The sequence below is a fragment of the Fulvia fulva genome, chromosome 10 (assembly GCF_020509005.1).
Source record: "Fulvia fulva chromosome 10, complete sequence".
Taxonomy (NCBI): domain Eukaryota; kingdom Fungi; phylum Ascomycota; class Dothideomycetes; order Mycosphaerellales; family Mycosphaerellaceae; genus Fulvia; species Fulvia fulva.
This window is the reverse complement of record NC_063021.1, coordinates 3,954,025-3,982,022: the sequence shown is the minus strand read 5'-3', so window position 1 is coordinate 3,982,022 and position 27,998 is coordinate 3,954,025. Positions and strand designations below refer to the sequence as shown.

The window sequence follows — 27,998 nt, the reverse complement described above, 5'->3', positions numbered from 1 at the left end:
CATGGACAACGCCTATGTGCGCTCGCCGCAGGAGGTGCTGAAGCACTTCAACGTGTCAGAGCAGCAAGGTCTCTCAGAGAGCGCTGTTGGAGCTTCGAGACAGAAACATGGCCGAAATGGTATGTGCAACAGGAAGATGAGGCATTTGACGAGACATATCTGACAGCCACACAGCCATCCCAGAAGACCCCGCGACGCCGCTCTGGGAGCTCGTCTTGGAGCAGTTCAAGGACCAGCTCGTCATCATCCTACTCGGCTCCGCCGCGATATCCTTCGTCCTCGCGCTTTTCGATGAGGAGGAAGGCTGGACCGCATTCGTTGACCCCGTCGTCATCCTCACCATCCTCATCTTGAACGCGATCGTCGGTGTCAGTCAAGAGAGCTCCGCGGAGAAGGCGATTGCGGCGTTGCAAGAGTACAGCGCGAATAGTGCAAAGGTCATTCGAGATGGCAAGATCAAGTCGGTCAAGGCAGATGAGCTGGTTCCGGGAGATATCGTGGATGTTGCAGTCGGCAACCAGATTCCGGCAGACTGCAGAGTGTTGAGTATCAACAGCAACAGCTTCCGCGTGGACCAGAGTATCTTGACTGGAGAGAGCGAGAGCGTGGGCAAGGACACGGATGCGATCAAGGATGCGCAAGCTGTCAAGCAAGATCAGGTCAACATGCTGTTCTCGGGCACAACCGTGGTTACTGGACATGCGCATGCGGTTGTCGTCCTTACTGGAACGAATACCGCCATCGGTGACATCCACGAGAGCATCACCTCGCAGATCTCGCAGCCAACACCGCTCAAGGAGAAGCTTAACGACTTTGGTGACACACTTGCGAAGGTCATTTCTGGTATTTGCGTTCTGGTCTGGTTGATTAACATTCGTCACTTCAACGATCCATCGTTCGGCGGTTCCTGGACTAAGGGCGCCATCTACTACCTGAAGATTGCTGTGTCTCTCGGTGTTGCTGCGATCCCAGAAGGTCTGGCTGTTGTAATCACCACATGTCTTGCGCTAGGAACAAGGACCATGGCGAAGAAGAACGCAATTGTACGCAGCTTGCCATCTGTGGAGACTCTTGGAAGCTGCAGTGTCATCTGTTCCGACAAGACTGGAACCCTCACCACCAACCAGATGAGCGTCAACAGGATAGTCTACGTCAACGAGTCACAATCCGGTCTGGATGAGTTGGAAGTCGAGGGCACAAGCTTTGCCCCAGAAGGCGTTGTCAGGCGCGGCGAAAAGGTCATCGAGTCCCCAGCAGCAGCATCCAAGACGATCGCTCAGATGATCGAGGTCGCAGCGGTCTGCAACGATGCTGAGCTGGCATATGACAGCGAGAAGGGTCTCTTCACCAACGTCGGCGAGCCTACTGAAGGTGCCCTACGAACTCTGGCCGAAAAGGTCGGCACTCCCGATCAATCTTACAACACCCAGAAGCGAAGCCTGCAGCCAGACCAACAACGCCACCTCGCAAGCAAGTACTACGAAGACAAGGCCCACAAGCTACGAACATATGAGTTCTCGCGAGACCGAAAGAGCATGTCTGTGCTCGTCAACAGTGGTAGCACCCAGCGACTATTGGTGAAGGGCGCCCCAGAATCGATTCTCGAACGATGCACACACTGTCTTGTCGGCAGCGATGGCAAGCAAGTCCAGCTCAACAGCAAGCTTGCATCTGTCCTGCAGAAGGAGGTTGTGGACTTTGGTAACAAGGGACTCCGGGTTATTGCCCTGGCCAGTGTCAACAATGTCACTTCACCACTCACCAAGACCGCAAAGACGTCACAGGAGTACAACCAGCTGGAGCAAGGCATGACACTATTGGGTCTTGTTGGCATGCTTGACCCACCTCGACCTGAGGTTGCAGATAGCATTACGAAATGCCGCTCGGCAGGCATCCGCGTTGTTGTCATCACTGGTGACAACCAGAACACTGCCGAGACGATCTGCAGACAGATTGGTGTATTTGGACCCAACGAGGACCTCACAGGCAAGAGCTACACTGGACGACAATTCGATGAGCTCAGCGAGAGCGAGAAGCTAAAAGCCGCCAAGACTGCATCTCTGTTTTCACGTACTGAACCAGGCCACAAGTCAAAGCTTGTCGATCTCCTTCAACAATCTGGCGAGGTCGTAGCCATGACCGGAGACGGTGTCAACGATGCCCCCGCACTGAAGAAGAGTGACATTGGTGTCGCCATGGGCACTGGTACTGATGTCGCCAAGCTGGCCGCCGACATGGTCCTCGCCGACGACAACTTCGCGACAATAGAGCTGGCCGTCGAGGAAGGTCGCAGCATCTACAACAACACCCAGCAATTCATCCGCTACCTGATCTCATCCAACATTGGAGAGGTCGTCTCCATCTTCTTGACCGCCGCACTTGGCATGCCCGAGGCTTTGATTCCAGTCCAGCTCCTTTGGGTTAACCTGGTCACCGATGGTCTTCCAGCAACAGCACTCAGCTTCAACCCCAAGGACCACGATGTGATGAACCGACCACCAAGGAAGCGTGACGAGCCACTTATCGGCGCTTGGCTGTTCTTCCGTTACATGGTGATAGGAACTTACGTAGGCCTGGCCACAGTCGGAGGATACGCTTGGTGGTTCATGTTTTACGAGGGTGGTCCACAGATCAGCTTCTACCAACTCGTAAGTCCTGTCGTCGTACCGCACAAGAAACTTGACCGTCATGCTAACACCTTCACAGACCCACTTCCACAGCTGCAAATCCACCTTCCCCCAACTCGGCTGCGAAATGTTCTCCAACGACGCCTCCCGCATAGCCTCAACAATCTCCCTCTCCATCCTGGTCGTCATCGAAATGCTCAACGCCATGAACGCCCTTTCCTCCTCCGAATCGCTCGTCACCCTGCCACTCTGGAAGAACATGATCCTGGTCTACGCCATCACCCTGTCCATGGTCCTCCACTTTGGTCTTCTGTACACGCCGTTTTTGCAAGGCATTTTTGGCATTGTTCCCATCGGTTGGGATGAGTGGAAGATCGTGTTGGCTTGGAGTGCACCTATCATCCTCATCGATGAAGGTCTCAAGTTCATGGAGAGGAGCTTCTTCATGGAGACTACGGAGGCGGCTGCGACTGCCGGTAAGAGGAAGAAGATTGACTAGCTTCTTGAGTAGAGAGGGAACGCTTAGATAGTATAGAGTAGAGCCTACACAAAATCTCACGAGCTCTGTCTGCGTTTCATGCGTGCCACGCTGTCGAGATACGTTACACTGTCCGCTTCATGCCTCATGGCTTTAGGGACGATGAACGTAGTCCACTGCCACATGCTACAGAACTCGACCAAAATGGCATATCATCGAATACCTCCAGCACCTGTGTCGACCGTGAAGTCACCAAGAGTCAGACCATCCAAACCATCGCCAGACCCTCCACGTAACTATTGCCACGGAAGAAGCTTCCATTCCGAAGTAGGACAAAGAAGAGTTACCTCGATCACTATTTCGCACAGCCTCCACGGTCCCGGCTTCACATCGGCGCACAGAGCAGAAGTTTAGGCAAAAAAGCAACAAACATACAACACAAGGAGATTCCCAGATCTCTGATCTGACACCTGGTCTGCACTCTACTCTTCCCATTCGATTCGCAGACTATAATCATGTTCAACCCTTTCTCTATCTTGTCAAGAACAGTGTGCATCTCTGCAAGCATTGATTCTATCTCTAGGAGTCTGAATGGATATGAAGCTACCAGTCGCTCGACGGGACGGATATACAAACGCTGAGTGAGACATATACGAAAAGTCGAACTAGAACTACATGTATCCTGCCTCACATCGTCGGCATGAGCCGCCTCCTCCAAGCCTACCACATCTGCGCTACTGGCGCAACACAGCCCTTGATGGGTGTACTTTGGTGCGTATGCAACCCGCACGACCTTCTTAGACTCGGGCTGCGACGCCGACGCATTTGCCTCCACATCGTCAGCCTTTCGTTCCCGACCTTCCTTCGCAAGCTTCTTTATCTCTTGGGCGGCTTCCTTTTCCTGACGCTTCGCGCGGGCCTCGACGAGATCCTCAAAGCTCATGGCTTTAACCTTACCGAGAACCGTCGACTTGGCCGACCGCCTAGCTTTGGCTTCATCGTTCGTCTTTGGCAAGAATCGAATCTGGTCTTGCTGCAGGGCACCTCTAGCGAACAATGCTTGAGCGGCCCTGGCAAGTTATGGGAGGTGCCTCTCAAGGTTCTGTTTACTGGTGTCATCGAGCAGACACGCATGTTGTGTGAGGATCAGATCGTGTAGCGATCTAAGCGCCTCTACAGATGCTGGTGTAGCGGGCGTCCGCAGTGGCGAGTCTGTTCCACGACGCATGACGTCCACGAGGGTGGTTTTCGTCGACGATTCATCACACAGCACTCGCATGCCTCAGAAGCTGAAGAGTGCAGCGCGAGGCGCAGCGTCACTGCTCTCAGCCTTGTTGTGCCCAAGAGGCCGACGGGACAGTTTCCCCGTCCTTCTCCCTCTTTCCTTCTCTCTAAGCCTGCAACCGAGCGATCTATTCGATGCGCCGCGCCCACTGATGCTGACAGATAGTACAGCATGCGCTTGCTCAACGTCAATAGCCTCGACTTTACGGAGTTCCGACACGACAATCGACCGAGTACGTGATCGCATCGCATCGTTGGCTTGAGGGATGCGAAGCAACGCTGCAAGATGTTCGTAACAGATGGAACAGAGGCAAGAGCGGATACAAGAAGATAATAGACTTTGCAAGATATGTTCAGGAACATGTTCCAAGGTTGGAGTGGCTGTAGATAGATACCTGCTGTCTCTACGGACACCACACTCGGACACCATACTCGGTTACTTTCCACTGCGCTGGATCCTGCAAAGTCTAAGAACAGGACCCTGGAATTTGGACGCATCTCGACTTTGATTGAGCTTCAACTTGAGCTCAACACACCTCCTCGACTCTAGGCCGTATACGAGACCTGTACGGGTAGGGGGTAAGGATTGGGTTAGGAGGGTTTAGGAGGGCTAGGGTTAGTGGTTAGGGTTAGGGTTCGGCAGTATCTCTCAAAGTCGGGCCTCGTATTGATTAAGATTAAAGGGCAATTGATAGGGCAACCGAGTATAGTGTCCGAGTGCAGTGTCCGTAGAGACTGGGAACGCTGCAGAGCTGTCCAAATCGCTCAACTTAATGTTCGACTAGTATCGCAATGCCGTGTTGTGCGTTACATATCTCGCAGACGTCAAGGAACTAGAAGACAAGAGCGAGTTCGCACTGAGCGAGTGGTTTCGTAGAGGTTAGACTTTGCAGGAGTTGCTCGCTTCTCGGTTGCTCGTTTTTGTTCAGCGAAGGGTAGCTTGGAGGGTATGCGTAAGTGAACGAGGCGAGCTTGCGAGCCGGAGTAAACGCAGTATGTCCGTAAAGCTCCCGTAGCGAGAACAACAATTAGACTCTGTTACCTGTTGCTTCTTCGAGGGTCCGTGCTTAGAAAAGGGCCTTTAGAATAATAGCTATCGCTAACCAATTCGAGCTATCGTCTTATTGGTTAAAAAGAGCTTATAGCTACCTAATTAGCTCGCTTCTTAGCCCCGGCGCGGTTAATCCCCTTCCGAACGACGGATCGAAATACGACGATAGCGGCATTGCGACGACAGCGGTATTGCGGACCCGCGACGATAGCGAACAATTTGTTTCTCGAGCTGCGGGTGCTACCCTTCGCTCATACCAATAAGGACGAAGGCCTTTCAACATATCATTTTTACGACGACATAGCAAGTAATCGGAAATAAAGGAGCTTCTACTTATGCAGACTGCAGAACTCCGTCCGGGCCAGGTCTAGAAGAGGACATCGCAGCAATGCTTGGGATTTGAGAGCCGGTGCTGTGCGATTATGCAGCAAGCAGGACTTTTAGTATCGAGGAAAAGCTAAAATAGATAGGAGGCCGGACGACGACAGAGGTGGAAGACATGTCGTACGCTCTGTACGGGATCTTCGGGGTAACGCTTGGTGCGAACTACGGCGAAGGACACGAAGGAGCGAGGCAGCGTCTTCTAGCTGCGACCCACTTCCAGGACAATCTGGCTGCACAACAGGCTTCAGAAGATCATCGAATGGCTTTCGCCGTCGAATCAATGCTACAGCAGACGTTCGACAAGCCGAATAGAAGCACCTTAGGAGGGTAGGAGCTCGAAAGCATTGTGCTTGCATACTTCGAGGCGTTTCGCAATGTATTCCTGCTTATTGACGCTCTCGACGATTGTCCTGGCAGTAATGCCCGGCAGAGTGTGTTCGAATACCTAATTAGAGTATTACAAAGGGCACCAAATGTCAAGGTATTTGCGACAAGCCGCGAGCTTCCTGATATACGCGTCTCGACGGAAAGACTAGAGCTTTGCCACTGCCGGTAGCTACACACTCTGTTGACGAGGACATTTGGCAGTATGGGAAAACGCAGCTGCCTCAGAACCCTCGTTTACCGCGACTGGACCGAAAGATTAAGGCGCAGATTGAAGAGACGATCTCCAGGAAGGCGGACGGCATGTAAGCTGTTCATGTTTCATGTTGGCGCTGTTCACGCTAACGTCCTGTCAGCTGCAGGAGCTCAACAAACTCAAGGCAGTAAAGCCTAAATATGTACAAGAACTGCTCCACAATCTTCCGGCGACAGTTAATGCCACTTGTAAGCGCATGCTCGATGGGATCGAGGGCCCGTTCTATGCATAAGCGCTAGCATTGTTATGGTGGCTCGCATATGCACATTCGCCCCTTAGCCTTAGGGAGCTTGCAGAAGCCTGTAGACGAACGTAGTGCGTTCGAAGATACACTGGGTATCCTCGCAGGACTAGTCGTTGTGCAGGGTCTTTAGTGCATTTGCAATGTTCAAGGACAGCATATCGAGGTGCTTTCTGCCGAATTGATGCGTCTGATCCGGTCGGAAAAAGGGGCGTTAGGCAAAAGCCATACTGAAGATGTTCCCTTCCCAGAGATTAGCTAGTTCTGAACTAGAGACAACATAAGCTCGCTCTGTCTCGTGTCTTTGGCCATGATGGATACCGTAATGAATACCGTGATAGACACCGTGATAAGCATTATGATAGACACTAGTTATAGATAGCATTATAATCGACCTTCTCAAAACGGACGGAGAGTCCACGAATATCTGTCTGGCTATACACATAATCACTGGCGTCCGTTCGTACATGTATGTAAATGACTGGTGTACATAGCGTATGGACTGGTGGTAGTAGCGTTAAGCGCTATTCGTAGGCTTCGTCAATCCGACTCGATTAGTAGGTTCAGGCGCTATATCGCAGTGCAGTATCCTTCTTTAGGTATTACCGCTTTCCAACACAGTTAAGAGGTCAATTACAGAGTACGACTAGGACACATGATCTCGTCTTAAGTACAGGCCTTTCCCAATGCTAATTACAAAATGTGCTGTTGGCGGTTGTGAACCTCCAAAGGTAAGCGTAGCGGAGTGGAGCTCTCTACCAACCCTTCTAGACTGCAAAGTAGCGTGCGATCCACGCTACCGCTACCCGACGTACAGTGCTTATTATACGACGACATAGGCGTTAGCGACGAGTATATGTTTGCGAGTTCGCCAACAGGCACAGTGCGGTAGGTCACGTGACCCTAAAACTTGAAAGTTGACCAATCAGAGCGGGCGCCAAGGCTAGTTGAGGGCTGGTATAGAGCTTCACTCCCTCGCTGACGCCTCACCTACGTACTCGCAAGCTCGTACTCCGGTGTGGCTGGCGCTCGGTCGCTACGCTTAATTATGTTTGTAATTCTAGGAAACTATCATAGCAATGGACACCCTAGTGAGGGGCAATGTATTGCAAAGGCAGTAAGCGATGTCGAGGTAGTGAGCGATTTCAAGGTATGATAGCAAGACCATTAAGGTAGTGAGCGATTTCAAGGTGTAACAGCAAGACCATTAGGGTAGACAACAAACTCAAAGGCAATACGGAGAGGACAGTCCGCGACACATGTTGTATAAAGACGATTGCTACACACCATTCCTCAACTTGCGCTTGCACCTCTCGTACAGGAAACCGGAAAGCGAGGAACAATTGCTAGTATTCGCAATGAGACACACACTTACAGCTTGCTTCTTGGCCTATGCGTTAGGCTCTGCCTACGCGGGTCCTATCGCAGCAGTACCAGCAGATCCACACAATGTAAGGTTACAATTATGAGCTACACCTCTATAACTAATGTTGCTTTAGGATCGCTGGCAGACCTGCTACTGGCACGGTAGTTGTTCAAAACATCAGCAACCTTACTCTTGCCTCCAACATCCGGACTTTCCGGGTTGCCCTGCTGAAATGACAGGTTGCGTATGTTTCTGTACTCACTTCTCAGTGAAGAAATACTAATACTAATTGTTTTGGTAGGACGCAGACTGCTGTAGCTACTGGACCGGTTTTCAAAACCCGGTAGGATACGGACACGGTTGTTCGCCAAGTTGAAGAACTAGGGCTCGGTTTAGGGTTACTCATGTTGCTATCCAAAGAGGATCCGGACTAGTCTTACTACATTCTCCCCACCGAACACCACTTTCACAAGTGCTGCCTTAGGCACCATAGCATGCATAAGCTCACCCACCTTCAAAATATTCTCTGTTACAACTTCATCAAAACACCACCTACATACACGATATATACATTGAAGTCATCGCAGCAACCTATACTTTCAGTCCCCGGTCGCGTTTCCATGCATATGGCGTGTTGTTACTATATCGCGACAGAGAACATGTTTCTTAGCTGGGTTCGGAAGTGCCGGCTCAGGCTCGAAAGAAGCTACATTGCAAATTCGAGAGCCTCTCCTTATCCAGCACGGCAGCAACCTACATAAGTGGTGAGAAGCACACGAGCTACAGCGTCTCCGAGCGTTGCAGTCACAAGTGCCCTTGGCTGCCGCTCTTGGAATCTTGACTGATTTGCTACAATCCTCGATTTGGCTGGGAAGGTCGGTCCGCTGCGACGCTTGTGACTCCAATACTCGAGGACGCTGTACTTTGAGCTGTGCCATCGATGTTGCAATAGTGTCTGAAGTCCCTCTAGCTTACCATACAGTCTGACTCTTGTTGAGCACTTTGTGCGCAGCATCACGCAGCCTGCGGCACGGTGGCAATTTAGCCAGGCCCATTGGAGCGTCATAGCTGTCGACGATATCCCGGGTCTCGGAAATGAGTTGGTCGTGCGCCCGACAGCCCAGTATCTCCGCTGGAGGCAGCGCCAGATATCCAAGTATATGTAACAAGAGCTTGTCTGACAGGTGGAGGATATGCATCGTGCTGGCCGTATCGAAATCGTTTCGTTGCCGGGGTCCATTGGCCGTATAGCGAAAGTGATGAGGTCACCGGACTGAAGAGTAGACTGTGGTGCGGAGGATACTATCGTGTATTGACAGCTGGGATCTGCTCACTGGCGAGGAGCTAGTGGTCTTTGAAGCACTCCAGAGCGCGCATCGCAGTGTATCTTATGGGGATGTCTTGGACAGCGTGGTCTTTACACACAATGTACAGCATTGGGACAGCGATTCGTGGTCGGTCTTCCTGATCGCTTCAGAGCTCCAGGCCTGTACCCAAGAGCCAATGGCCGGCATGTAATGGCGACCGGGATGCTGCATCGACTCAATGTCTGGAAGGGCACATCTTTGGCCTGCTGTAGTCGCACGATACTTACGATTGGACTGAGTAGCGAGAAGGTGCAGGTGATCCGGGTTGCGTGAAGGCCCACGGGGTGTCTTCTCCAACAAACGCGGTATGCAGACCGCGCCAGGGAACAACAGCACGGCGCTAATCGAGTGATGGTTGGATCCTGTGAAACAGCAGAACGGCGGTCATTTTCAGCTTCCCTAGAATAGACGTTCAAGGATGTGTCCTTATAACAGCAGCAGACGCCGTATAATTGTCTCCTTGCTGTCTCCGTGGGGAAAGGTGCTGCAGCGATGCTACGGATTGCCAACTAGCGTGCCCAGATGAGCCGTGGCCATACTGTGTATGCCTTCTTTTGGTGTGACAAGGTCACCCTACGATAATATGTATTCCTCAATGCTGAGGGTGTGTGGAGACAAGACAAGCCGAGAAGTGGATACATTTTGCCGACGGAGATGGTCTGCGAGAAGCAGTGAAGTCACGGTGACATGTTCTGCATGCTCCTCGGGTCATGATTATATCCCGTCGACAGCGTGGATGGTGTTCTGTCACATTTCAGCGCATCCAGGTACCGCGTCCAGTGGTGCGTCGTGAACCGTGGATAGAAGGCGTGGGATGGGATCTTTCGGCTTCAACAACAGAGCGGATGATAGAGCATATCGATAATGATCAGGGTGATGAATGGTCGTGAAGTGAATGAAGGCCAAGAGTGAGTTTTGAGTTTGAGCTCCTCCTCGAATTGGACCCTTGTTCAAGCGCATCCCAATCGGGAAGTCTGTTGACGCTGATGCAGCAGACTTGCCTATTTACAGCACGACCACTTCATTGCACACATACACGCGCAGCATCAGATGTAGACGGCATCCACCATGTTCGCGACACGCAACCACGATGAGAATGTGATCCACCAACAGCAACAAGCAGCAGCTGCCAAGCCGCTGAACCAAGGCGTCAAGGGCCTGGCATCCAAAACACCCGCAGGCAAACCTCCCAAGACACCGTTCGGCAAGACTCGCAACGACGAGAATACACAGCAGGCAGCGGGTAAAGGTGATGTGAAAGAGGGCAAAGCCGAGCGTAATGCGTTCATCACTCCAGCCAGTATGTTCCGCATTCATCCAGACATCAGCCGGCCTTGCTAAGAACGTACAGACCCACGCACTCGAGCACCCCTAGGGGCAAAGACCACTAACGGGAGAGCTCTCAAGACGCCCGGTCCCTTCCTCGCACCCGACAAGCCCAAAGACAGCGACCGCCCATCTTCCACCAAGCAAGCCAGCCTGCGTCGCTCAAAGATCAAAGTCCACGAATCAGTCGAGAATGACGTCCTGTCCCGCGACCCCGAAGACCGCGAGATCGAGTACATGCCACCACGAGGCGAGCCACTGCCCGAAGACTACACCGATGACTTCCCATACGAGCTGAGCTATGCTGCAGTTCAAGGCAAGAACTTGACCAGAGGATGGTGGGCCGAGTACAACCCGAACAGGAAGGAGGACAACGATGAGGACAGCGAGATGAGCGACTTTGAGACGAAGTTCAAGGCTGCTGAGGAGCGGGAGCGGAAGGAGTTGGCTGCGAAGAAGAAGCCGTTGGCGAGCAAGAGCACGAATGCCACAGTGGTGAAGGCAGCACCGGGGACAATGAAGGCGAAGAGTGCTGCTACTGCGCTGGCCGGTCGATCAGTCAGGACGGGACGGCCCACTTCGACCACTGCGCCAAAGGCTCGACAGCCGCTCGGTGCAGCAAGCAGACCACTTACCACCACAAAGCGAGCACCCATCTTCGACCGCGCCAATCCACGTTTCACAGCTGCCAAAGCCGCATCGAACAATACCATTGGCTACTCCAAGGGTCGCGTTGTCTCGGCGAACCGACGACCACTTTCCGACATCCATGACGCACCAAAGGCAGCGGAGCCAAAGGCGGACAAGACGAGTCTTGCCGAGCTACTGCAGCTTGCCAGTGTTGATATCAACGATGGAGACGATGACCTCCTCGGACCATCTAGCAACGGTTTGGACGTACTGTCAGACGATGACGAGCCGGAGGTCTTCCAGCTGGATGCTCCCCAGGAGCTTTGAACACCTTTTGCTTAACTTTGCTTCTTCTGTGCTGGCGTTGAATGCAGGCGTTATGAGGGACTATGATACCAAGATTGAGATTCGAGATTGATGGGCCTGGATAGGCGAGGCCTTGAGTTCGTTCATTCATTCATTTCATAGCGTTCTGTGCCATAAGTGGCGACCGTCAATTGTCACATAAAAAGTATGCCATCGCCGTAGCAACAAGGTCTTGAAGTCTCGTGCCTCACCAATTCACACGCCTCCTGCGCCCAGCAACGCCTTTCGGAATCCAGCACCTCGCTGTGAACAGGTGCTGGAGCTTATAGATGCTTCCCTTTGCATCGATTCTTGCTGTGGCGACTGTGGCATCAAGTAATATCCCACCCGTCCAATTGCGCCCGCTGAGATGCCATCGCCATAAATCATCACCACCACACCATCCCAACCCCAACCCCGAACCCAACCTCTCCCGCTCTCTCTCGTTCCCTCCAACCTCCTCACTCAATACCCCTCCCCCCTCGCCTGCTCATGCACCCAATCCACCATATCCCACCACGCCGTCCCAAACAACCCTAACCCCAGATTCCCATCCAAGCCAAAAAGTGCGATGACACACATCGCAGCCAACCACAGCATGGAAATCGTCTCTGGGACTGTCGAAGTAGGGTACAGTTTCTGTTCTGTGGGGAGGAGGTGGCCGTGGATTCCGACTATGCGGCCGCCGACTGCCGCGGCCAGGGTTATTGAGAAGAGGTAGCGGGCGAGGCGGAAGTAGAGGGGCAGGCCTGACGGGGAAGGTGAACTGTTGGTCGGTTCCGAGGTTTCTGGGTGGTAGATGAGCTGGTATAGATCTTGTGCTTCTTGAGATCCTTGGAGGCGTTGGTAGGCGGCGAAGGTGGCGAAGGCGCCTAGGGGGCTGAAGGCGGACATTGCGACGTCCCCTGTGGTATGTGACGACGAAGCTGGAAGTGATGGAGTCGTTGTGGGTGGTGTGGCGATAAGATGTCGTCGTCTTTCTGTTTGTTATACATCAACAGAGGTACGTACCGACACCTGACTCAAAACAGGATTGTGTTTCCTCCGGACACGGGTCGTGGCTGGCATCCTGCTGCAAGATCTGAAACGGGGTAAGCGCCCATGTGCTGACAAGGATGGTGGTGGTACAGTGTGGTGGTGGTGAGAATGTGAGAATGACAGGAGATATGATGGGGTTGATCTGCGGGCGGACGTCCTCGATGTTGGGCAGCTCATCAAGGATGTCCTGGCTGTCGTCCGCCTCACGGTTGAAGGAGGAGTGCAATTGTGTTAGGTCTGGCGTGTTGTTGGGGGCTACAATTCGTACGTCTTCGAAGCCGATATGAAATGATAGATGAGAGACATCAGGCCCGTCTTAATAACAATGCAGTGCGATATGTCATTCTTCGAGAAGAGTGTCTGTCGCTGAATGCACCTTCGCTGAGGTTGCACCTGATGCCTCAGCTGCCCGCAGGAGGGCATGAACATCTCGGAGCAAGTCATGATCGTGCTATCGCCCACAGACACTTCTCACGCCAATACAGCGTATATGTACGACAGATTGTCTTGCGATGTGATCGAAAAGCGTTGTTGTTGCCGCACAGTCGAACGATCGACAAGGAAGTTGCTGGTCGCATTCGTGAACCGAGCCCCGACACGAGGTGTTCATGCCGTCACTTCATCCTATCCACTTCACGTCGCGCGAGGACGTGCGTATCGACATACAGTACATGTACTGTCCGATCCTTCCATGTCAAGATGACACACACGCGGTACATGACTCGATCGAGGCGCATAGCGCGATAGCGAAGACAATAAGACGACAATTCTCCGCCAGCGCCGAGCTTCCAGAAACACAGTGAACAAGAAAGAGCATGAAGTCTGGTTGAAGAGCGCAATGCTGCATGCACGGGATGGACAACAAGCGCTGTGCGCATAATTTGGACGCGGTCCAGTCTCCCGCATAGATGAGGCGAGGAAATCGCATGAGCATATCAAGTGCGAGGGTCAACACGGGCACGTGAGATGGAGGTGATGCTTCAGTGAGGTGTTTCCATATGTGCACATACGCGCGATGGGCTCGACGTATTGTGAAATTTGCTGCCAGAATGTGCTGAGACGGCAGAATGCGACAATATATATTGGAACATGCAGCAAGGTAAGTTCGCGGGCGTGGAAGTCAGCGACAGCGAGCTAGGTGGGAGGGCTGTGCGGAGATGCCAAGAGCGGGCGGGCGACAGCGTGAGCAGCGGAGCGCAAGGCGTGGGGCCATAGCAGCAGTGGTGTGGGGAGTTACAGCGACAGCAAGGTAAGCAAATTCTGGGGCAAGAAATTGTGGTGGTGGAGGGTGGCGACAGCGAGGTGAGGAATCCAGCGGGATGCCAAGGTCTCGTGGGAGCCTGGCAGCGGAGTGTCAGCGGTGAGGGCACAGCGGCGGTGTGGGGTCATTCAGCGGCAGCAAGGTAAGCGTTTCCTGGCGCGGCGACGACAATATTGCGACGGGCACACCAGCGGAGAAACCACGGCGACAACGGCAGCACGATGAGAACGAATGCATGAGCGGTGATACATACGCACGCATGGTGAGGACGACGACAATGGAGATACTTCTTCTCCAGGCGCCGGCACAAGGCCAACACACCGATGAAAAGATGGTATGGGTAGAGTGGGAGTCGAACACCACATTTCGTGAGTTTGGAATGGCACTGGCATAACGAGTCTGCCGCCCTCAACGATGTCAAACGAGCGACAACATTGTATTGGGCCCCTCACGTGTCCTGACCGTTGGACGACCTTCCCGAAAGGAGAATGATGCTGCAAGCAGCGGTGAAGAAGGTGGGAATCGAACACCACATTTCATGAGTTGAATGGTTCTGACGGATGGTTGTCACCTTTCGCATGTCAAATGAATGAGACAGCTAGGGCCCCTCATGCGTCCTGCCGTTGGACGACCTCCCCTATGAAGAGCCATGAAGGCCAAGAGAGAATCTGAAGGAGAAGTAGGTCAGCCAAGACAGAAAGGGGATAGAAGACTTGCCTGAGGTTGTTGATGGTGGCCTGAGGTTGACTTGTCTTGATGGTCTGGTCGATGGATGTGAGGAAAGGAAAGAGGAAGAAAGGAAGAAATTCTTAAGGCGACGCTGGGTGGCCCATGCTCTGCGCTGCCTGCTTGAATTCGCTACTACTCAGCAGCCTCAGCAGCGCGGACCCACAAAAGTACCGCAGGATGCTACGGTTGCTGGTGGTATGGACGAATGAGGTCCACCCCATATCGAAGCTCGGCATGCCGAAGTCGGCTGGGACACGGCTTCCCGCTTACCACGGAAGATATGAGTGGTGAAGATCAACTCTCGTGGATACCACGAGCACGAGCTTTGCATGGCACATCGTGACACTGGTAAGGTTTGCGACGAAAATAGCCATGGCAGGCTCGTTCGTGGAAGGAAATCGCAATGCTGAGGGCGTCTTGGCACTGCAGCAGGCACACTATGCTGCCGGCACTACTAATCAGACAGGTTCCTGAGGCGCTCTTGAAGACATTCCATCGTGTGTGCTTGCCGCGCATCACCAGCAGGCAAGTATGGACTACTTTCACACCATCCGACGTTTCTTCCAGAGAAAGCGACCGCCCATCGCACCCCTGGCCAAGAACAAGCAAAAGTCCAAGCCCTCCGCCTCTCAGGCCAACAAGATTGCAGCCTCCAAGACACCACGCACACTCGCAGAACTCCGCTCAGACCAAACCTTCTCGTACAAGATCAAAGTCCTGGTCCACGACTTCCTTAACCTAGCAAAAGACGACGCCGCCAAAAAGCGTCTCAACGAGACGTTAGATGTCCACTACATCAGCACGCCATACTTCACTCCCGACGAAGCCACTCTCATAAAAGCTGCGACGGTGAAGAAGGAAGACGGTACGAACTGCACCATCGAGGAGCTCATCTCCACTCACTTTGAGAACTTCCTAGAAAAGCGGCGAGCAAGCGGCGACGCGCGGCCGTGTGGACCGCATGATATGGCACCAGTCTACCTCTCCTGCTTTGGGATTGACAAAGGGGAGTTCGAGGATGAGAAGTTCTTGTCGAGATTGCGACGGTCGGGGCTAAGCTGCTGAAGGAGTCAGCTAAGGATCCAGAATAGATACGAGGCGACGACACTGATGACTTTGGAATGCGGAATACTGAGAGCTTTTCCCATCTCGACTACGTCGGTGGGGGCTAGGCGGCTAGCTGAAGATGATTGCTGCGGAATTCAGGACTGCATGCGACGGGGACATATTTTAGGCAGTACAGAAAAACATGCGTCTTTTCTCGTGAAGCCTCGAGGTCCTTCTGCAACCCATGCCCTTTCCCGCTGAGCACGCATCCTAGCCATTCCACATTCCATCTCACGAACCCGTCGCCTCACTGCGCCAACCCATCCACATCCAACCCAACCATCCCCTTCCACTCCTCCGAAGCAGCCTCCAACCCCTCCAACCTATACCCCTCATCATCCTCCCCCCAAGGACGCAGCCCCAGCTCCTCGTCCCCGAACTCAACGCACGTGAAATAATGACAGTCCGAGTCATCATTAGCCGTCATACCCACACGCTTGAACTTCTTAATGTGAGTACGCGGCCCACGATCATACTTACCGCGCGTTCCTGGCCGCATGCCACGCGGTGCTGGTTTCGGGGGAGGAGCCTGCGAGAGGAGGAAGTGACTGGGCTTATCTTCGTCTTTCTTCTGTCCGAGGCCGCGGCTGTCGCGGCTGTCTGCGCTTGTGCACGCAGTCACCGGGCGGAAGTCGGGTGGTGCGATGTATGGAAGGGCGGTGTTTGCCATTTGTGTGATGACTTTCTTGATCTCGTCTTCGACGGCAAGAGTGAGATATGGCTTCTTGCCGTCGTTGTACTCCTCGTCAGTTGCCTCGATGTCGTTGGCGGCATCTGGAGCGAAGAGCTCAAGGATAGTGTCGGTCTGGCATGCTTGGGTGACTGCGTTGCAGAAGTTTCGCAGTGAGCTCTGGCTGAACACGCCTGTCGGGAAATTTCTGTACTCTCGGACATGAGACCAGTGGGTCTGGCCCACGAGATGATGCGCCAAGGTCTCGAGGATGAGGGAGTGCGCGTGCTCCTGAGCGCGGTTCCGGTCCTCTATCTCGATTTGGCTGGAAGCGTGGGTAGTTCTCACACGATCGGGGTTGTCGTTCTTGCGCGCGTGAGGAATGTAGGTTGCGAGGGTTAGTGCTTGCAGGTCCTTTCTGAGCTGGTCCTCTGCTTTCCTTAGCTGCTCACGCTTCATGGCGATCTTGAAAGCATCAGCCAGGTCAAAGTCGAGCTTGTCCACTAGAGTGGAGAGATTGTCACCGCTTCCGATGAGGTGGCGAAGGGCGTCGTAGAATACCGCCTCGCAACGGAGCTTGATCGAGAGCGCCAGGTGGAACTTGTACTCCTTTCTGACGTCCTGCCAGAGGTCTTTGCGCTTGGGAAGGTCCTCACGGATGGCGGGTGCCACGAACTCGACGATATCGTAGGCCTCTGCAAGAGCTACCAAATCGGCCAGACCAGTGTAGTCGAGATCCGACAGGCCAATCTCGTGGTAGCGCTTGAAGAGCAAACGGAATAGCACGCCATGTTCGTACCTCGCTCTTGCAAGGCCTGCTCCCGTGCCATCCGCGGGAACGAAGTTCGTGTCCGTGCTGCGTGGTAGGAAGCCGTGTGCCAACTCGGAAAGGTAGAAGAGGCACACCATGGACCCGTACTGCGCCGATCTGTCGACGTCATCTCTGGTCCGTGGTGGCTATGTTTGCTATCAGCTGGAGTGTGGTCAATGGAGAGTGGGAGGGGGGAAATTACCTTCGTCTCGAGCATGTAGACGCGTTCCTGAACCTTGGCGAGGTGGTACGTGACAATGTTGACGTCCCTCGTCAGCTGTTCTGGTTCCTTCTGTAGCTCTGCCTCAGTGGCTGGGCGCTGCACAACTTTGGCGTTGTGCGCCCAGTCCTTTTTGCTGCCGTTGAAGAACGTCGAAAGGTCGAGTAGTAGTTCGCTGTTCAAGAGGAAATCTTGTTGAGGGTGTACATCCAATGCGATCTTGATATCACGGCCCTCGAACTGGAGAGGATCCCTCACTATTGCCGGTTGTGGCACCCAGTCGGAGTCGGTGATCAAGGTTGGCATGGTGGTCGGTGATAGATGTTGTCGCACCGCCTGAGGATTTTTGTGCTGGCCGGTAGACATTGCAATGCTGGGGTAATGTCAAGGGTGCGCTTCGTTGTGTTTTTTGGTGTGATGAGAATGGGTCGCCAGTTCGTGATGCGAGTTCAAGATGAAAGGGATAAGGTGGGCAGGAGCTGGAAAGTACTCATACCGATTCGCGAAGCTTGCTCGTAGCCAAAATGGTTAGTTAATGGACCAGAAAGTCCGCGAACAAGCGTCGCACATGCCAGTCGCATCTGCTTTGTGGACGGCGTCGTTGTTCGAGATCTTTCGAGGCATTGAGTGTATCGCAGTCTAGGACGAGATACCAACAGACAGCAGTAGATACACTGCAGAAACATCGGCCTCTTGACTGCTGTGGTGTTGGCGATCGAGCGACCTTCTACGCCGCTTTAGGCGGGCTCCTGTCTTTCGCAGCACCTGCATCATTGACATGCCAGTGGACCAATACACGGTCGAGTCGTGGCGAGTCGCATAACCTGGCGCCTCGCCATCGAGTCGCGAAGTACTGTGACAAGCATGAGATAGGAAGCCGCCGGCAGGCAGACACATCGAATAGCCGAGTGGTTTCTCGCGCGGTGGATAGAATCGCGGCGGAAATCTGTCACTCTGCTTGACCATCAGCAATACCTTATGTCGACCATATATGAGCTGATGAGCGCCTGGGGATGGCCCACGGTGTTGCCATCGTATAGCGGAGCTATTCAATTGCGATGTAGCAAGAGCTGTATGATATGCCGTGTTTTCGTCGACACTGGGATGCAACCGGGAGCGAAAAGAGTAGAACGGCATGAGCATGTCTGGCATTGACAGAGGACAAGTCCTGACGATGTTCGATGCCAGGTGGGAAAGAAGGAACAAGAGGAGGCGCAACGTTATCGCCTGCCAAGCCCAGATCGGCAACAGCCCTGGAGCCATTCCGCCGACGAACTCCGCTCTGAAGCTTGCGCTTGCGAGCTCTCACTCACAGCTCTCACAACCGCACCAGCCCAGCGCACACCTCACCACCACCACCACCTCTCTACCACACACCTGCTCGCCGAGCACAACCCACCCACCATGGCAGCAGCAATCAAAGCCCTCAACGCGAAAATCCGCTCAAACCCCGTACGTCCACATCTCTCCCCCAATGCCTCCACCCACCACGCTCCCTCACTAACACCCCCCTCCCCTCCCCTAGGTCAGCGACTACTTCTGCAGCACACACTTCTGGGGCCCCGCCTCGAACTTCGGCATCCCCATCGCTGCCGTCATGGACACGCAAAAAGACCCCGAAATCATCTCCGGCCGCATGACCGCCGCGCTCTGCGGCTACTCGGGCGTCTTCATGCGCTACTCCATGGCCGTGACGCCCAAGAACTACCTGCTATTCGGCTGCCACTTGGTCAACTTCACGGCGCAGAGCACGCAGGCGTATCGGTTCGTCAATTGGTGGTATATGGGGGGACGGGAAACGGCGTTTGAGCAGAGGGCCAAGGAGGGGTTGGGGAAGGTTGAGGAGACGGCGGAGGGGGTTGTGGGGCAGGCGCAGGAGCTGGCGGAGCAGGCGGCGAGGAAGGCGAAAGAGGTTAAGGAGCAGGTTACGAGGTGAGGTAGGAGCTGAGGAAGAGGTTGGCAATGAAGAGGTGATTGGGATTACCTACAATGTGCTGTGCTGCTAGAGGAGGGCAGGCTTTTCTATATTATGTGTGCTCTGTACAGCGTATCGTTAGGAGTTCATTATGAGGTATGAGCCGTCTTTGCACTTCTGTCCAATGTCTAGAGCTGTCTCCGAAATACCAAAAACAGCTGGGGTATCAATCGTGCACTCATCAGGAACAGAAACCGCCAACATCAAGGCAGACAACGACCAGCGCTGCCACCACCGCAATCCAATGAACCCTCATCACGCCAACATCGCAACAACAAACCCCGCCGCTCCCAGCACCACACCCATCCTCCACACCTTCCCTCTCCCACCACTCGCAGCCCCCAAACTCGGACTTCCATCCCCATCCACTCCACCCTTGACAACATTATTCTTGAAATCACCCTTATAGTTCCCCGGCGGCCAATACTCGCAAACAAGATAATCACCCTCCACACCGCCCTCCGCATCGTTATCACACGCCACAAGCCCACACCCGACAGACGTCGTGTTCCGCCAGACCAGCTGCGTGAAGTGCCCGGTGTCGTGTGTGAATTTGGCCTTTTTCCAGTTGTACTTGCTTTCTTCGGCCGCCCAGGTGTCGATTGCAAGGGTCGAATTTGAGAAGGAGGCGGCGAGGTTTTCGCCTGTGGGTCCGCCCTGGGAATTTGTGTTAGTGGGGAGGATGGGGATGGGGGTGAAGGGGAAAAGAGGACGTACTGAGTGTTTCCAAATGCAACCTCTTGCGTAGTTTTCGGCGTAAGCTGCCATTGTGTCGTTCCACACCAACGGCTCTGCATGATACAGCTGCCGATAATAATTCGTGCTATTCAGCACCACAGCCTCCAACGATCCCGGCGTCGCCATCGATGCGACAGCTGTAGAAGTCGAAGTCATGATTCCCGTCGAAGTCGTGACGCTGGTACTGTACGGCGCCGAGTTCCTGCTCAGCGTGATCGTAATAGTTATAGTCGAAGTCCGTGGCGGTAAAGTCGTCGTTGACGTCAGGGTCGTAGCGATTGTTGTTGCTGGTGCTCTTGCCGAAACATCTTGCATTTCTGCCAAGGCAGCGTGATGTAGATAGGCCGGGAGGGACAGCAGGATGCAGGTCCAGAGTATACGAAGGCTCGCTAAGGGCATGGTGACAGGGGCAAGAACCTGCTTGGCTGCTTGGCCTGGCTTCTGGAAGGGAACGTAAGACAGATTCGAGGGGAGGGTAACGAAAGCTTCGCAAGATCTTACCACGCGTGAGAAAGCAAGAAGAGGGAGGGTAGTAGTACAGTAGGGAATGTGAAATTGTGAGATTGGATGCTTGACCTTCAGGACGTTCTTGCGTCCAGATGTTCCTGGTGTGCTGTGTGTGTGTGTGTGTGTGTGTGTGTGTGACAACGCGCCCACGCTCGAGGACAATGTGCTGCTTGTGTCTGGAACGCGACGTTGTGAGTGCTTTGTGAGTGGTTTAGATTGCCTCAGTCTGAAGATAGGGCCTTGTTTGAGAGGCGTTTCACAAAGCAACTTTTTTGTGAGAATCGTTGGCTGAAGTTGGTCATGCCAGCTCATGTCGCGCTTGCCGATTGAGCTGATCCACGTGACACCACCTCCTCGGCAGCGGGCCGCTAGCGCAGCCGCAATCTGCCTACACATCTTCGCGAATTTCTCTCGACTCCAACTTTTCTCTTCTCATCAAAAAGTTCAGCGCCAGCCACGACATGCATCGCTGCTCATTACGGCCGCTTCAGTGACGGCCGAGCAATTTCAAGGTGCATGTTGCCAGCCTCTTCGGGGGTGCGGTGCTGTAGAGCGATTTTCTCCTGGATATAGGAAGCGTCTTGCTGGGCCACTTCATTGTGGGATGGGCTTGAGGTGTCCGAGAAGGGAGTACAACCCTGATGTGATCGTGATGATCGTGTGTGTTTACTGTGTGTAGACCATCTGCCTGTATGTGTTGCCATCGACAGTGCGGGTCAGCGGCGTGTTTGCAAACAGACTGCAACGTCAGACCTTCATCTGTGTGTGCGGTCCGGCTTGGATATTCATCACGGGCACAGCACAGTACTGTTGGGTTGGTGGGAGGTAAGGTTTACACACGCTTCAAGCTGCTGCTGATGCTACAAGCTCTATTGGTGTAGTGTTTCTTGCTCGCACACTTCGCACACTTCGCACAATTCTACGACATTTCGTCAACGCCGCGAATTTCATCCTCGATATCGTCAAGTGCCTGCCGCAGACCTCGAAGAACACCCGCCTGCTCACAGCATGTCTTCTTCAAGACTTCTAGACCTTCCGCCGGAGCTACGTAACCAGATCTACGACCTCGTCTTCGCATACCAAAAGCAAATTTACTGGCAGCGCATCGGTCTCTGCCGCCCGACGCCGCCTTCACATCAGCTTGCCCTCACCTGCCGACAGATCTACGCTGAGGCCTACAAGGTCTGGGAGCGAGCGAATCAGACGTACTGGAGCAGCCTAACGTTCCAATTGACAGCATGGAACGAACACCAACTGGACAACGCCATGAACTTCATCTTGAAACTCAAGGAGTCCGACCTCCGTCACGTCAAGCAATTTGAGCTCATTCTCAGATGTGTGGGCCCTCCTCAGTTGACTGGGTGGCACTACGTCTTTTCGATGGCAGACACGCGAGGGCTGTGGAAGTACACTCTGGCGCCGGACCGACTGCCAAGCAACCCTCACCCAGTCCGGGTTGAGTTATATTTCTCGTGGCACGAGCATGACTCTCCGATAGGCTATCAATTAACCATGTGCAGGCGTGGCTGCACAAAGAGCGAGGCCATGGCAGAGTGCGGGTTCATACCACCGAAGGGCGTGGCGTACCAGATTCGTCATGTTGTGCGGAAATGCAGGACCTTCTACGACCGGACCACGTAATCGAGGATGAGAAGAATGATCTCGTTTGAGCTTTATCAGGTGAGATGGCTGCGAGTCCGTTTCACCTCACGGTATAGGCCAGGCATCACCTCACACGCAGTGCACCAATGGTACGCAGTACGAGTCACATCACTACATTGGTGCCGTGTCTTCCCAGTCGGCACACGGAAAAGAAGCTCGCACAACAACAACAAATTCTTCATGCGAAGGACAAGATTCACGGCCAGCATCGTAAAAGCTTCATCACCAAATCACACCACGCCCCCACGCGCCAGTATTCCCATCGCCATGGCTACATCAAGGATTTTTGCTCTCCCAGCAGTGCTTCGCATCCAGATATACGAACTCGCCTTCGCGCCGATAGATTGTGAACCGAAGCAGATATCCAAATTTCGTCTCGCAAGGCCACCATCGCCATCTCTGCTTCTGGCATGTCGACAACTCTACAACGACGCATCGCAGCTCTATCAAGCGGCACGTCAATACTGGAGCAACCACGCCAACCGCCTGACCCTGAAGACACTCGATGAGGTCAGGCAATTGAGCACGTACACCTTTGAAATACAAGATGCTGATCTCAATCGAATCACGAACCTGGAGCTTACTCTCATCCCGAGCAACGAACTCGACGAAAATCGCCAGAGAGATCAATGCTCGCCACGCGCGGCCTATGGAGGTTTACTAATACCAAGAACCCTATGGGCAGTGATCAAAGCCATATCATTGGCTCTTATACCTACTCGTTCGACATGGACAAGGCGGACTTTGGTCGACCAACGCCCGTGGCGCAGCAAATACGTATGGTCGTGCAAATGTCGTGCTTTTTCTACCACTAATGTTGGGACTGAGCTTGGGCATAGCGGTCTGTCGGCTCATGTCGGGCTCACGCTACAAGGCGGAATCCGCATCGCTTTCACGGCGAGATGACATTCTTGCACTCGCACATGCTTCCGGCTTCACTTTCGGTTCTCACGCTCGGAACGTCTTCAGATTGAAACAGCACTTAAGCCACCAGCTTGACATCGCACACCTTCGCACATCACATCTCTCGACCAACACCACCAGCGCAAGATCTACAAAATGGAGTCCTCTCTACCAACACGATCCTCACTACACCAAGGCACAGAGGTACCTGCCATGGTGCCATCTGGGTAAGCGATACCTCCGGCGCTGCAGCGCTGTGCTTATCTCACAGTCTGGCGCTTCAGCTGACATGTGCACCGTCGTAGCCTACTGTCTCTGCCAGCCGAGCTGCGCCTGGACATCTACGATCTCGTCTACCACCAGCCTCACGAGCAGCCGGTCGACCTCTGCCAAGCAGATCCGCCATTGAAGTCACTACCGCTCACATGCCGCCAGCTTTATCTTGAGGCTTCGGGCATCTACCAACACAACTACCGCAAATTCTGGTCTGGGTCAGACTTCATCATCGACCGACGGACTCCCGAAGTGGCAGCAATAGCCCGCCAGCGCGTCTCGGAGCTGAAGGAGAACGATCTCCAGAAGATTCGCACTTTGAAAGTGCTCTCACTCAAGAAAGACAGGGTAGAAGACGAGCTTACCACATCTACCCACGTCGACACTCGGGGTCTGTGGATCCACTCGCTTGAGTCCAGTGCACGGCCTAAAGGCAATTGGTACGTGCTACACGAGCGCCAGAGCCCGGGAGGCCCGCGCAATGTGCGTACCGATGTAGCGTTCATGATGATCGACGAAGACAACTACAATGACGACAGTGTGAAAGAAAGAACGGGCATGGAGATGCTGGGCTCACCTGGATTCAGAGCATGTCCAATGTGGGAGCAGATAATCGAGGTTCTGTATGTGCACGAGGACTGGACCGAGGTCGAGAAGGTCACGGAGTAGAGCTGTGCCGTAGTGAGTTCGATGAGATCGCCAACAGGGTCTACAGCGAGGATTGCGAAGCATCGGAGAGCAACAATACTACTCGTGAGTGTGAGTATGGGTGCGACTGGGCAGCAAAAGTGAAGCGACGCAAGGCTTCTTGAAATGTGTGTATTCACTACTCACGAAAAGAGTTCTGCACGTGCTGCGGTCTTAGCTTCGCGACTAGCTTTTTTCTCGATGACCTTCAGGATCTCGGCTTGGCTTCAACTTCGACTTGCCAACAACCAAACTTCGTGACTCGCCGACTACATCAACCGCGCGACTCGACACAACCGCCGCCGACCACCAGGCTTGCATACCTCACTTACCGCACCAGTCACGCCGACTCGACACCGTCACAACCAGCTTGACATCTCACACCTGCAACTGCGTCATGGCCTCATCGAGGTACGACAAGTGCTACCTTCAACAAAACACGATTCTCGCTTATACTGACTTCCCATCTCGCTAGACTTCTGGCACTCCCTGCCGAGTTGCGCAACGAGATCTTTGAGCTGGCCTTTACCACCGATAACCACGAGGACTCGATCGACCTGTGCCGCGCAATACACCCATCAAAGTCACTGCTCCTGACATGCCACCAAGTGCACGCAGAGGCATTGCAGATCTACCAGGACGCATACCGCAAGTACTGGTCCGAGAATACCTTCACCATCAAGCTCAACAACAAGCACGACTTTGCTCGTGCCAAGGAGCGAGTTACTATCCTGAAGGAAGACGATCTGCAAGACATTCAAGCTCTCACTATAACAACAAGCACCCTCAGAGGTAGAGAGCAAATTACCTGGACCGCGACACTGGTCGACTCTCGAGGGGCGTGGTTGTGTACAGCCACATCGCCATCAACCGTTCTTCGTAGAGACCATCAAGTCTACAGACGTCTCACTCCGACTGGCACGGATCACTGGCAGACTGGGGTGCGGAGTACCGAAGCTCGTGGCTCCAGTGACGAGGCACAAGTCCAAGCCGGCGTCAAGAAACTCGAATCAGCTGATATCAAGCTGGCCACGATGGTTGAGCAGATAACATATACTCTCGTTGTGTACGAGTACTGTTTTGGTCTGACAGTATAGTTCGCGTCCATGAAGAAGAGAAGCCTGAAGCGGGTTGAGCGTATCGTCAGGAAGGCTGATAGAGGACATGGGGATCCACTCACAGAGACATTATCATGCCTTCCGCACTACCGACTACCGCAATGCTTAGAATGACGGCTTGAAAGATACTGAGTAACCGTTGCAGCTGGGAGTAGAAAATACATCAACCAGACCACAACCGAAGCTCACACCTGAGATCCATCCACCACAAAATCCACTTGCATCCGCTCACCCTGCTCTACCAAGACTGCCCTCTCTCTCCACCCCCCCCCCCACCGCCTCATTCTATCCCTCCCCATCTCTACTCACACTGTAAATCCCCATACGCATTCTCCGTCGCCTCCCACCACGCACTCTCCACCATGCCATGGTTACAAATACTCGGCACGGTAAACTTCCACTGCAAATCATTGTACTGCCCAACAACGCCACAGCTGCTCTCGGAGGCAGAGCATTGGCTCCAGCCGCCCAGGTTGTCCCAGAGGCCGCCGCAGACGCCGGAGATGTCGGGGATGGGTTGGGGGGCGGTGATCTGGCGGGGTGGGGGGTGTTTGTACGAGAGGAGGATGATGGAGGGGAGGAGATGGGGGGGGGAGGTGAGAGGAGGGGGACTGACGGTGTAGGTGTAGGTGCCGTGTTTGTTTGTGACGCAGTCGGCTGCGAGGGTGAGGGTTAGGAGGGTGCTGAAGAGGAGGGTTTTGATTGGAGCCATGGTTGAGTGTTGAGGTGTTGGTATGGTGTTTGGGTGTTGTTGATTTATTGATGGGTTGTGTTGAGTGATGAACTGATGCAGAGTAGCAAGTGAGTACTGAGCAGAACTTATATGCGATCTTCTGCCTGCTCAGGGTAGTGTAGCGCTATGCTGGATGCTCGTGTCTGGCCTGCATAGCCTCGTCTGACAATGTCTCCTGAGGCTGGATGTCCACGGTCCAGCTTCACCATCCTTCACGTATTTCGATGCCAACATAGGAGCTCTATCCATGTCAAGGACCTTGAACGTCAAAGCTCAAGGCTGTGGAAGCATTGTTGGCAGGCATTTGTGCTCCACGTCTGGATGAGGGTTCGAGGGTTCCATCTGCCCTATGCCATGCCATAGCAGAACCCTTGTGACGATCGATCCTTCGCGCGACTTTGTGCTAAAGGAAGATCTTCCGACCATCTACCGCCAGCACAGCCATTTTTCGGGTTGTCTTCGGTCGCAATCCATCTATGGCACGACAATAGTGAACAGTAGTTGTTAGGACGCCATTGAAGCACATGGACAAGGCTCTGATTTTGTGACCTCGCGTACCGTTGCGTTGTACACCGGTCGATCCTTCGTTTGCCTAGACACGAGTTATGCTCGAGCGCAGGGCGGCAGCAGAGGCGAAGGATGTTGACCGTGAATAGCGGACGATGAGCCCTGATCCACGAAGCAGCGAAGATACTGCCGGATGTTGCAGTGTAGAGACGATGGCTGTCGCTGTCTGATGCAGCTATAAAGCAGCGCTTCTCGACAGTCGAGAAGGAGGACATCAGCATCTTTCTCAATAATCAGAGACCAGCCTACCACTTCCCCCGAGTACTTCAAAGCACATCAACGTAAGTCTCCATCAATCGACAGGAACGCTCGTCTCAACTCACACGGCAACCATAGATGAAATTCACCCTCGCCTTCGCTCTCGCAGCCCTCAGCTCTACAGCCTTGGCCATCACAGGCTTCACAGGCTGCTCCGACTGCGCTGGCTTCGACCACGATGACGTCTTCAACAGCTGCACCTCCGTCTGTCTCCAGGACGAGCAAGTCGAGCAGGCCGTCAAGCAAGGCTGCGTCGCGCGCTGTCACACATATGTACTTGACAAAGGCTGCTGCCCCGCTGGTATCTGTCTCGGGAAGGGTCAAGTCCGGCGCTCGTATCCTCCCATGGTAGAAGTGGTGCCCAATGTGGTTGATGAGCTTAGCGATGGGGTCTCGGATGTTGGTGTGTTGGAAAAGGGCGTGGAGGTGGACTCTGGACTGTCTGAACTGGAGCTCGATGAACGTGGTCTGGAGAAACGGGACTTTGCTGGATGCTGTGCTGCTTGCACTGCATTGGCGATCGCAAGCAACCGTTGTCCGAACAGTCGCTTGAGCATGGGACTCAATATGGCGTCGTGAGTGGTCCCACCAAACCCTTTTTTTGAGATGACGTTCGCTGACCATTGATAGTATCGCTTGCAAGGCTGCATGTCAATCGAACTACGGCAGTGCATACCAATGTACGTAGTCGTTGGGCCAAGCACGAAGGGCAGAGCGCATGGTCGCCTTCGAGGGCCAGTTCTATCGGCGGGAGATGTAGTGCTGGTCAGACAGCAGATGGCTTGAACAATGGCTGACGTCTTGGCTATCGTCGCTTCGGATTGTAGCACCTGGGTTATCACACTTAGCTAGGGCCAAAATCAGAACCCACCAACTTCCACCCTTGTCATTTCTTCGGCTCGTGAGTGCATAGGCCCCAGACGCTTTGGCCAGTGAATCCTTCGTGGCCCAAGGATTAGGGCAGTGCCGGGTGCAGTCCGGCTTCGCAATGTCCCAGGTCCA

General features: G+C 53.7%; 15 protein-coding genes across 15 annotated transcripts; 11 read left to right on the top strand and 4 right to left on the bottom strand.

Moving 5' to 3' along the window:
* Nucleotide 1: 1 nt before the first annotated feature.
* CLAFUR5_12507 (Calcium-transporting ATPase sarcoplasmic/endoplasmic reticulum type) lies at nucleotides 2-3,126 on the top strand (the record flags this gene model as incomplete). Its single annotated transcript, XM_047911655.1, has 3 exons — nucleotides 2-119; nucleotides 175-2,648; nucleotides 2,707-3,126. The coding sequence occupies 3 exons, from the start codon at nucleotides 2-4 to the stop codon at nucleotides 3,124-3,126; spliced, it is 3,012 nt and encodes a 1,003-aa protein (XP_047767422.1).
* Nucleotides 3,127-3,805: 679 nt separating this feature from the next.
* CLAFUR5_12506 (uncharacterized protein) lies at nucleotides 3,806-4,264 on the top strand (the record flags this gene model as incomplete). Its single annotated transcript, XM_047911654.1, has 1 exon — nucleotides 3,806-4,264. One exon carries the CDS (start codon nucleotides 3,806-3,808, stop codon nucleotides 4,262-4,264), a length of 459 nt encoding a protein of 152 aa, XP_047767420.1.
* A 1,675-nt stretch (nucleotides 4,265-5,939) lies between these two features.
* CLAFUR5_12505 (uncharacterized protein) lies at nucleotides 5,940-6,696 on the top strand (the record flags this gene model as incomplete). The annotated part of the gene is made up of 3 exons (XM_047911653.1): nucleotides 5,940-6,151; nucleotides 6,486-6,513; nucleotides 6,565-6,696. 3 exons carry the CDS (start codon nucleotides 5,940-5,942, stop codon nucleotides 6,694-6,696), a joined length of 372 nt encoding a protein of 123 aa, XP_047767418.1.
* A 1,367-nt stretch (nucleotides 6,697-8,063) lies between these two features.
* CLAFUR5_14680 (uncharacterized protein) lies at nucleotides 8,064-8,447 on the top strand (the record flags this gene model as incomplete). The annotated part of the gene is made up of 3 exons (XM_047913828.1): nucleotides 8,064-8,156; nucleotides 8,205-8,315; nucleotides 8,373-8,447. 3 exons carry the CDS (start codon nucleotides 8,064-8,066, stop codon nucleotides 8,445-8,447), a joined length of 279 nt encoding a protein of 92 aa, XP_047767501.1.
* A 2,059-nt stretch (nucleotides 8,448-10,506) lies between these two features.
* On the top strand, nucleotides 10,507-11,721 carry CLAFUR5_12504 (uncharacterized protein; the record flags this gene model as incomplete). The annotated part of the gene is made up of 2 exons (XM_047911652.1): nucleotides 10,507-10,738; nucleotides 10,790-11,721. 2 exons carry the CDS (start codon nucleotides 10,507-10,509, stop codon nucleotides 11,719-11,721), a joined length of 1,164 nt encoding a protein of 387 aa, XP_047767499.1.
* Nucleotides 11,722-12,204: 483 nt separating this feature from the next.
* On the bottom strand, nucleotides 12,205-12,633 carry CLAFUR5_12503 (uncharacterized protein; the record flags this gene model as incomplete). The annotated part of the gene is made up of 1 exon (XM_047911651.1): nucleotides 12,205-12,633. The coding sequence occupies one exon, from the start codon at nucleotides 12,631-12,633 to the stop codon at nucleotides 12,205-12,207; it is 429 nt and encodes a 142-aa protein (XP_047767545.1).
* Nucleotides 12,634-15,298: 2,665 nt separating this feature from the next.
* CLAFUR5_12502 (uncharacterized protein) lies at nucleotides 15,299-15,832 on the top strand (the record flags this gene model as incomplete). Its single annotated transcript, XM_047911650.1, has 1 exon — nucleotides 15,299-15,832. The coding sequence occupies one exon, from the start codon at nucleotides 15,299-15,301 to the stop codon at nucleotides 15,830-15,832; it is 534 nt and encodes a 177-aa protein (XP_047767498.1).
* Nucleotides 15,833-16,121: 289 nt separating this feature from the next.
* Nucleotides 16,122-17,941, bottom strand: CLAFUR5_12501 (uncharacterized protein; the record flags this gene model as incomplete). Its single annotated transcript, XM_047911649.1, has 2 exons — nucleotides 16,122-17,501; nucleotides 17,558-17,941. The coding sequence occupies 2 exons, from the start codon at nucleotides 17,939-17,941 to the stop codon at nucleotides 16,122-16,124; spliced, it is 1,764 nt and encodes a 587-aa protein (XP_047767497.1).
* Nucleotides 17,942-18,979: 1,038 nt separating this feature from the next.
* On the top strand, nucleotides 18,980-19,511 carry CLAFUR5_12500 (putative mitochondrial pyruvate carrier 1; the record flags this gene model as incomplete). Its single annotated transcript, XM_047911648.1, has 2 exons — nucleotides 18,980-19,027; nucleotides 19,101-19,511. The coding sequence occupies 2 exons, from the start codon at nucleotides 18,980-18,982 to the stop codon at nucleotides 19,509-19,511; spliced, it is 459 nt and encodes a 152-aa protein (XP_047767496.1).
* A 294-nt stretch (nucleotides 19,512-19,805) lies between these two features.
* On the bottom strand, nucleotides 19,806-20,444 carry CLAFUR5_12499 (Cell wall protein PRY3; the record flags this gene model as incomplete). The annotated part of the gene is made up of 2 exons (XM_047911647.1): nucleotides 19,806-20,207; nucleotides 20,268-20,444. The coding sequence occupies 2 exons, from the start codon at nucleotides 20,442-20,444 to the stop codon at nucleotides 19,806-19,808; spliced, it is 579 nt and encodes a 192-aa protein (XP_047767482.1).
* A 1,359-nt stretch (nucleotides 20,445-21,803) lies between these two features.
* Nucleotides 21,804-22,436, top strand: CLAFUR5_12498 (uncharacterized protein; the record flags this gene model as incomplete). The annotated part of the gene is made up of 1 exon (XM_047911646.1): nucleotides 21,804-22,436. One exon carries the CDS (start codon nucleotides 21,804-21,806, stop codon nucleotides 22,434-22,436), a length of 633 nt encoding a protein of 210 aa, XP_047767623.1.
* A 1,080-nt stretch (nucleotides 22,437-23,516) lies between these two features.
* Nucleotides 23,517-24,302, top strand: CLAFUR5_12497 (uncharacterized protein; the record flags this gene model as incomplete). The annotated part of the gene is made up of 2 exons (XM_047911645.1): nucleotides 23,517-23,587; nucleotides 23,666-24,302. The coding sequence occupies 2 exons, from the start codon at nucleotides 23,517-23,519 to the stop codon at nucleotides 24,300-24,302; spliced, it is 708 nt and encodes a 235-aa protein (XP_047767068.1).
* A 415-nt stretch (nucleotides 24,303-24,717) lies between these two features.
* CLAFUR5_12496 (uncharacterized protein) lies at nucleotides 24,718-25,417 on the top strand (the record flags this gene model as incomplete). Its single annotated transcript, XM_047911644.1, has 2 exons — nucleotides 24,718-24,731; nucleotides 24,796-25,417. The coding sequence occupies 2 exons, from the start codon at nucleotides 24,718-24,720 to the stop codon at nucleotides 25,415-25,417; spliced, it is 636 nt and encodes a 211-aa protein (XP_047767620.1).
* Nucleotides 25,418-25,739: 322 nt separating this feature from the next.
* On the bottom strand, nucleotides 25,740-26,150 carry CLAFUR5_12495 (uncharacterized protein; the record flags this gene model as incomplete). Its single annotated transcript, XM_047911643.1, has 1 exon — nucleotides 25,740-26,150. One exon carries the CDS (start codon nucleotides 26,148-26,150, stop codon nucleotides 25,740-25,742), a length of 411 nt encoding a protein of 136 aa, XP_047767622.1.
* Nucleotides 26,151-27,074: 924 nt separating this feature from the next.
* On the top strand, nucleotides 27,075-27,684 carry CLAFUR5_12494 (uncharacterized protein; the record flags this gene model as incomplete). The annotated part of the gene is made up of 2 exons (XM_047911642.1): nucleotides 27,075-27,571; nucleotides 27,627-27,684. 2 exons carry the CDS (start codon nucleotides 27,075-27,077, stop codon nucleotides 27,682-27,684), a joined length of 555 nt encoding a protein of 184 aa, XP_047767621.1.
* Between the last annotated feature and the right edge of the window lie 314 nt (nucleotides 27,685-27,998).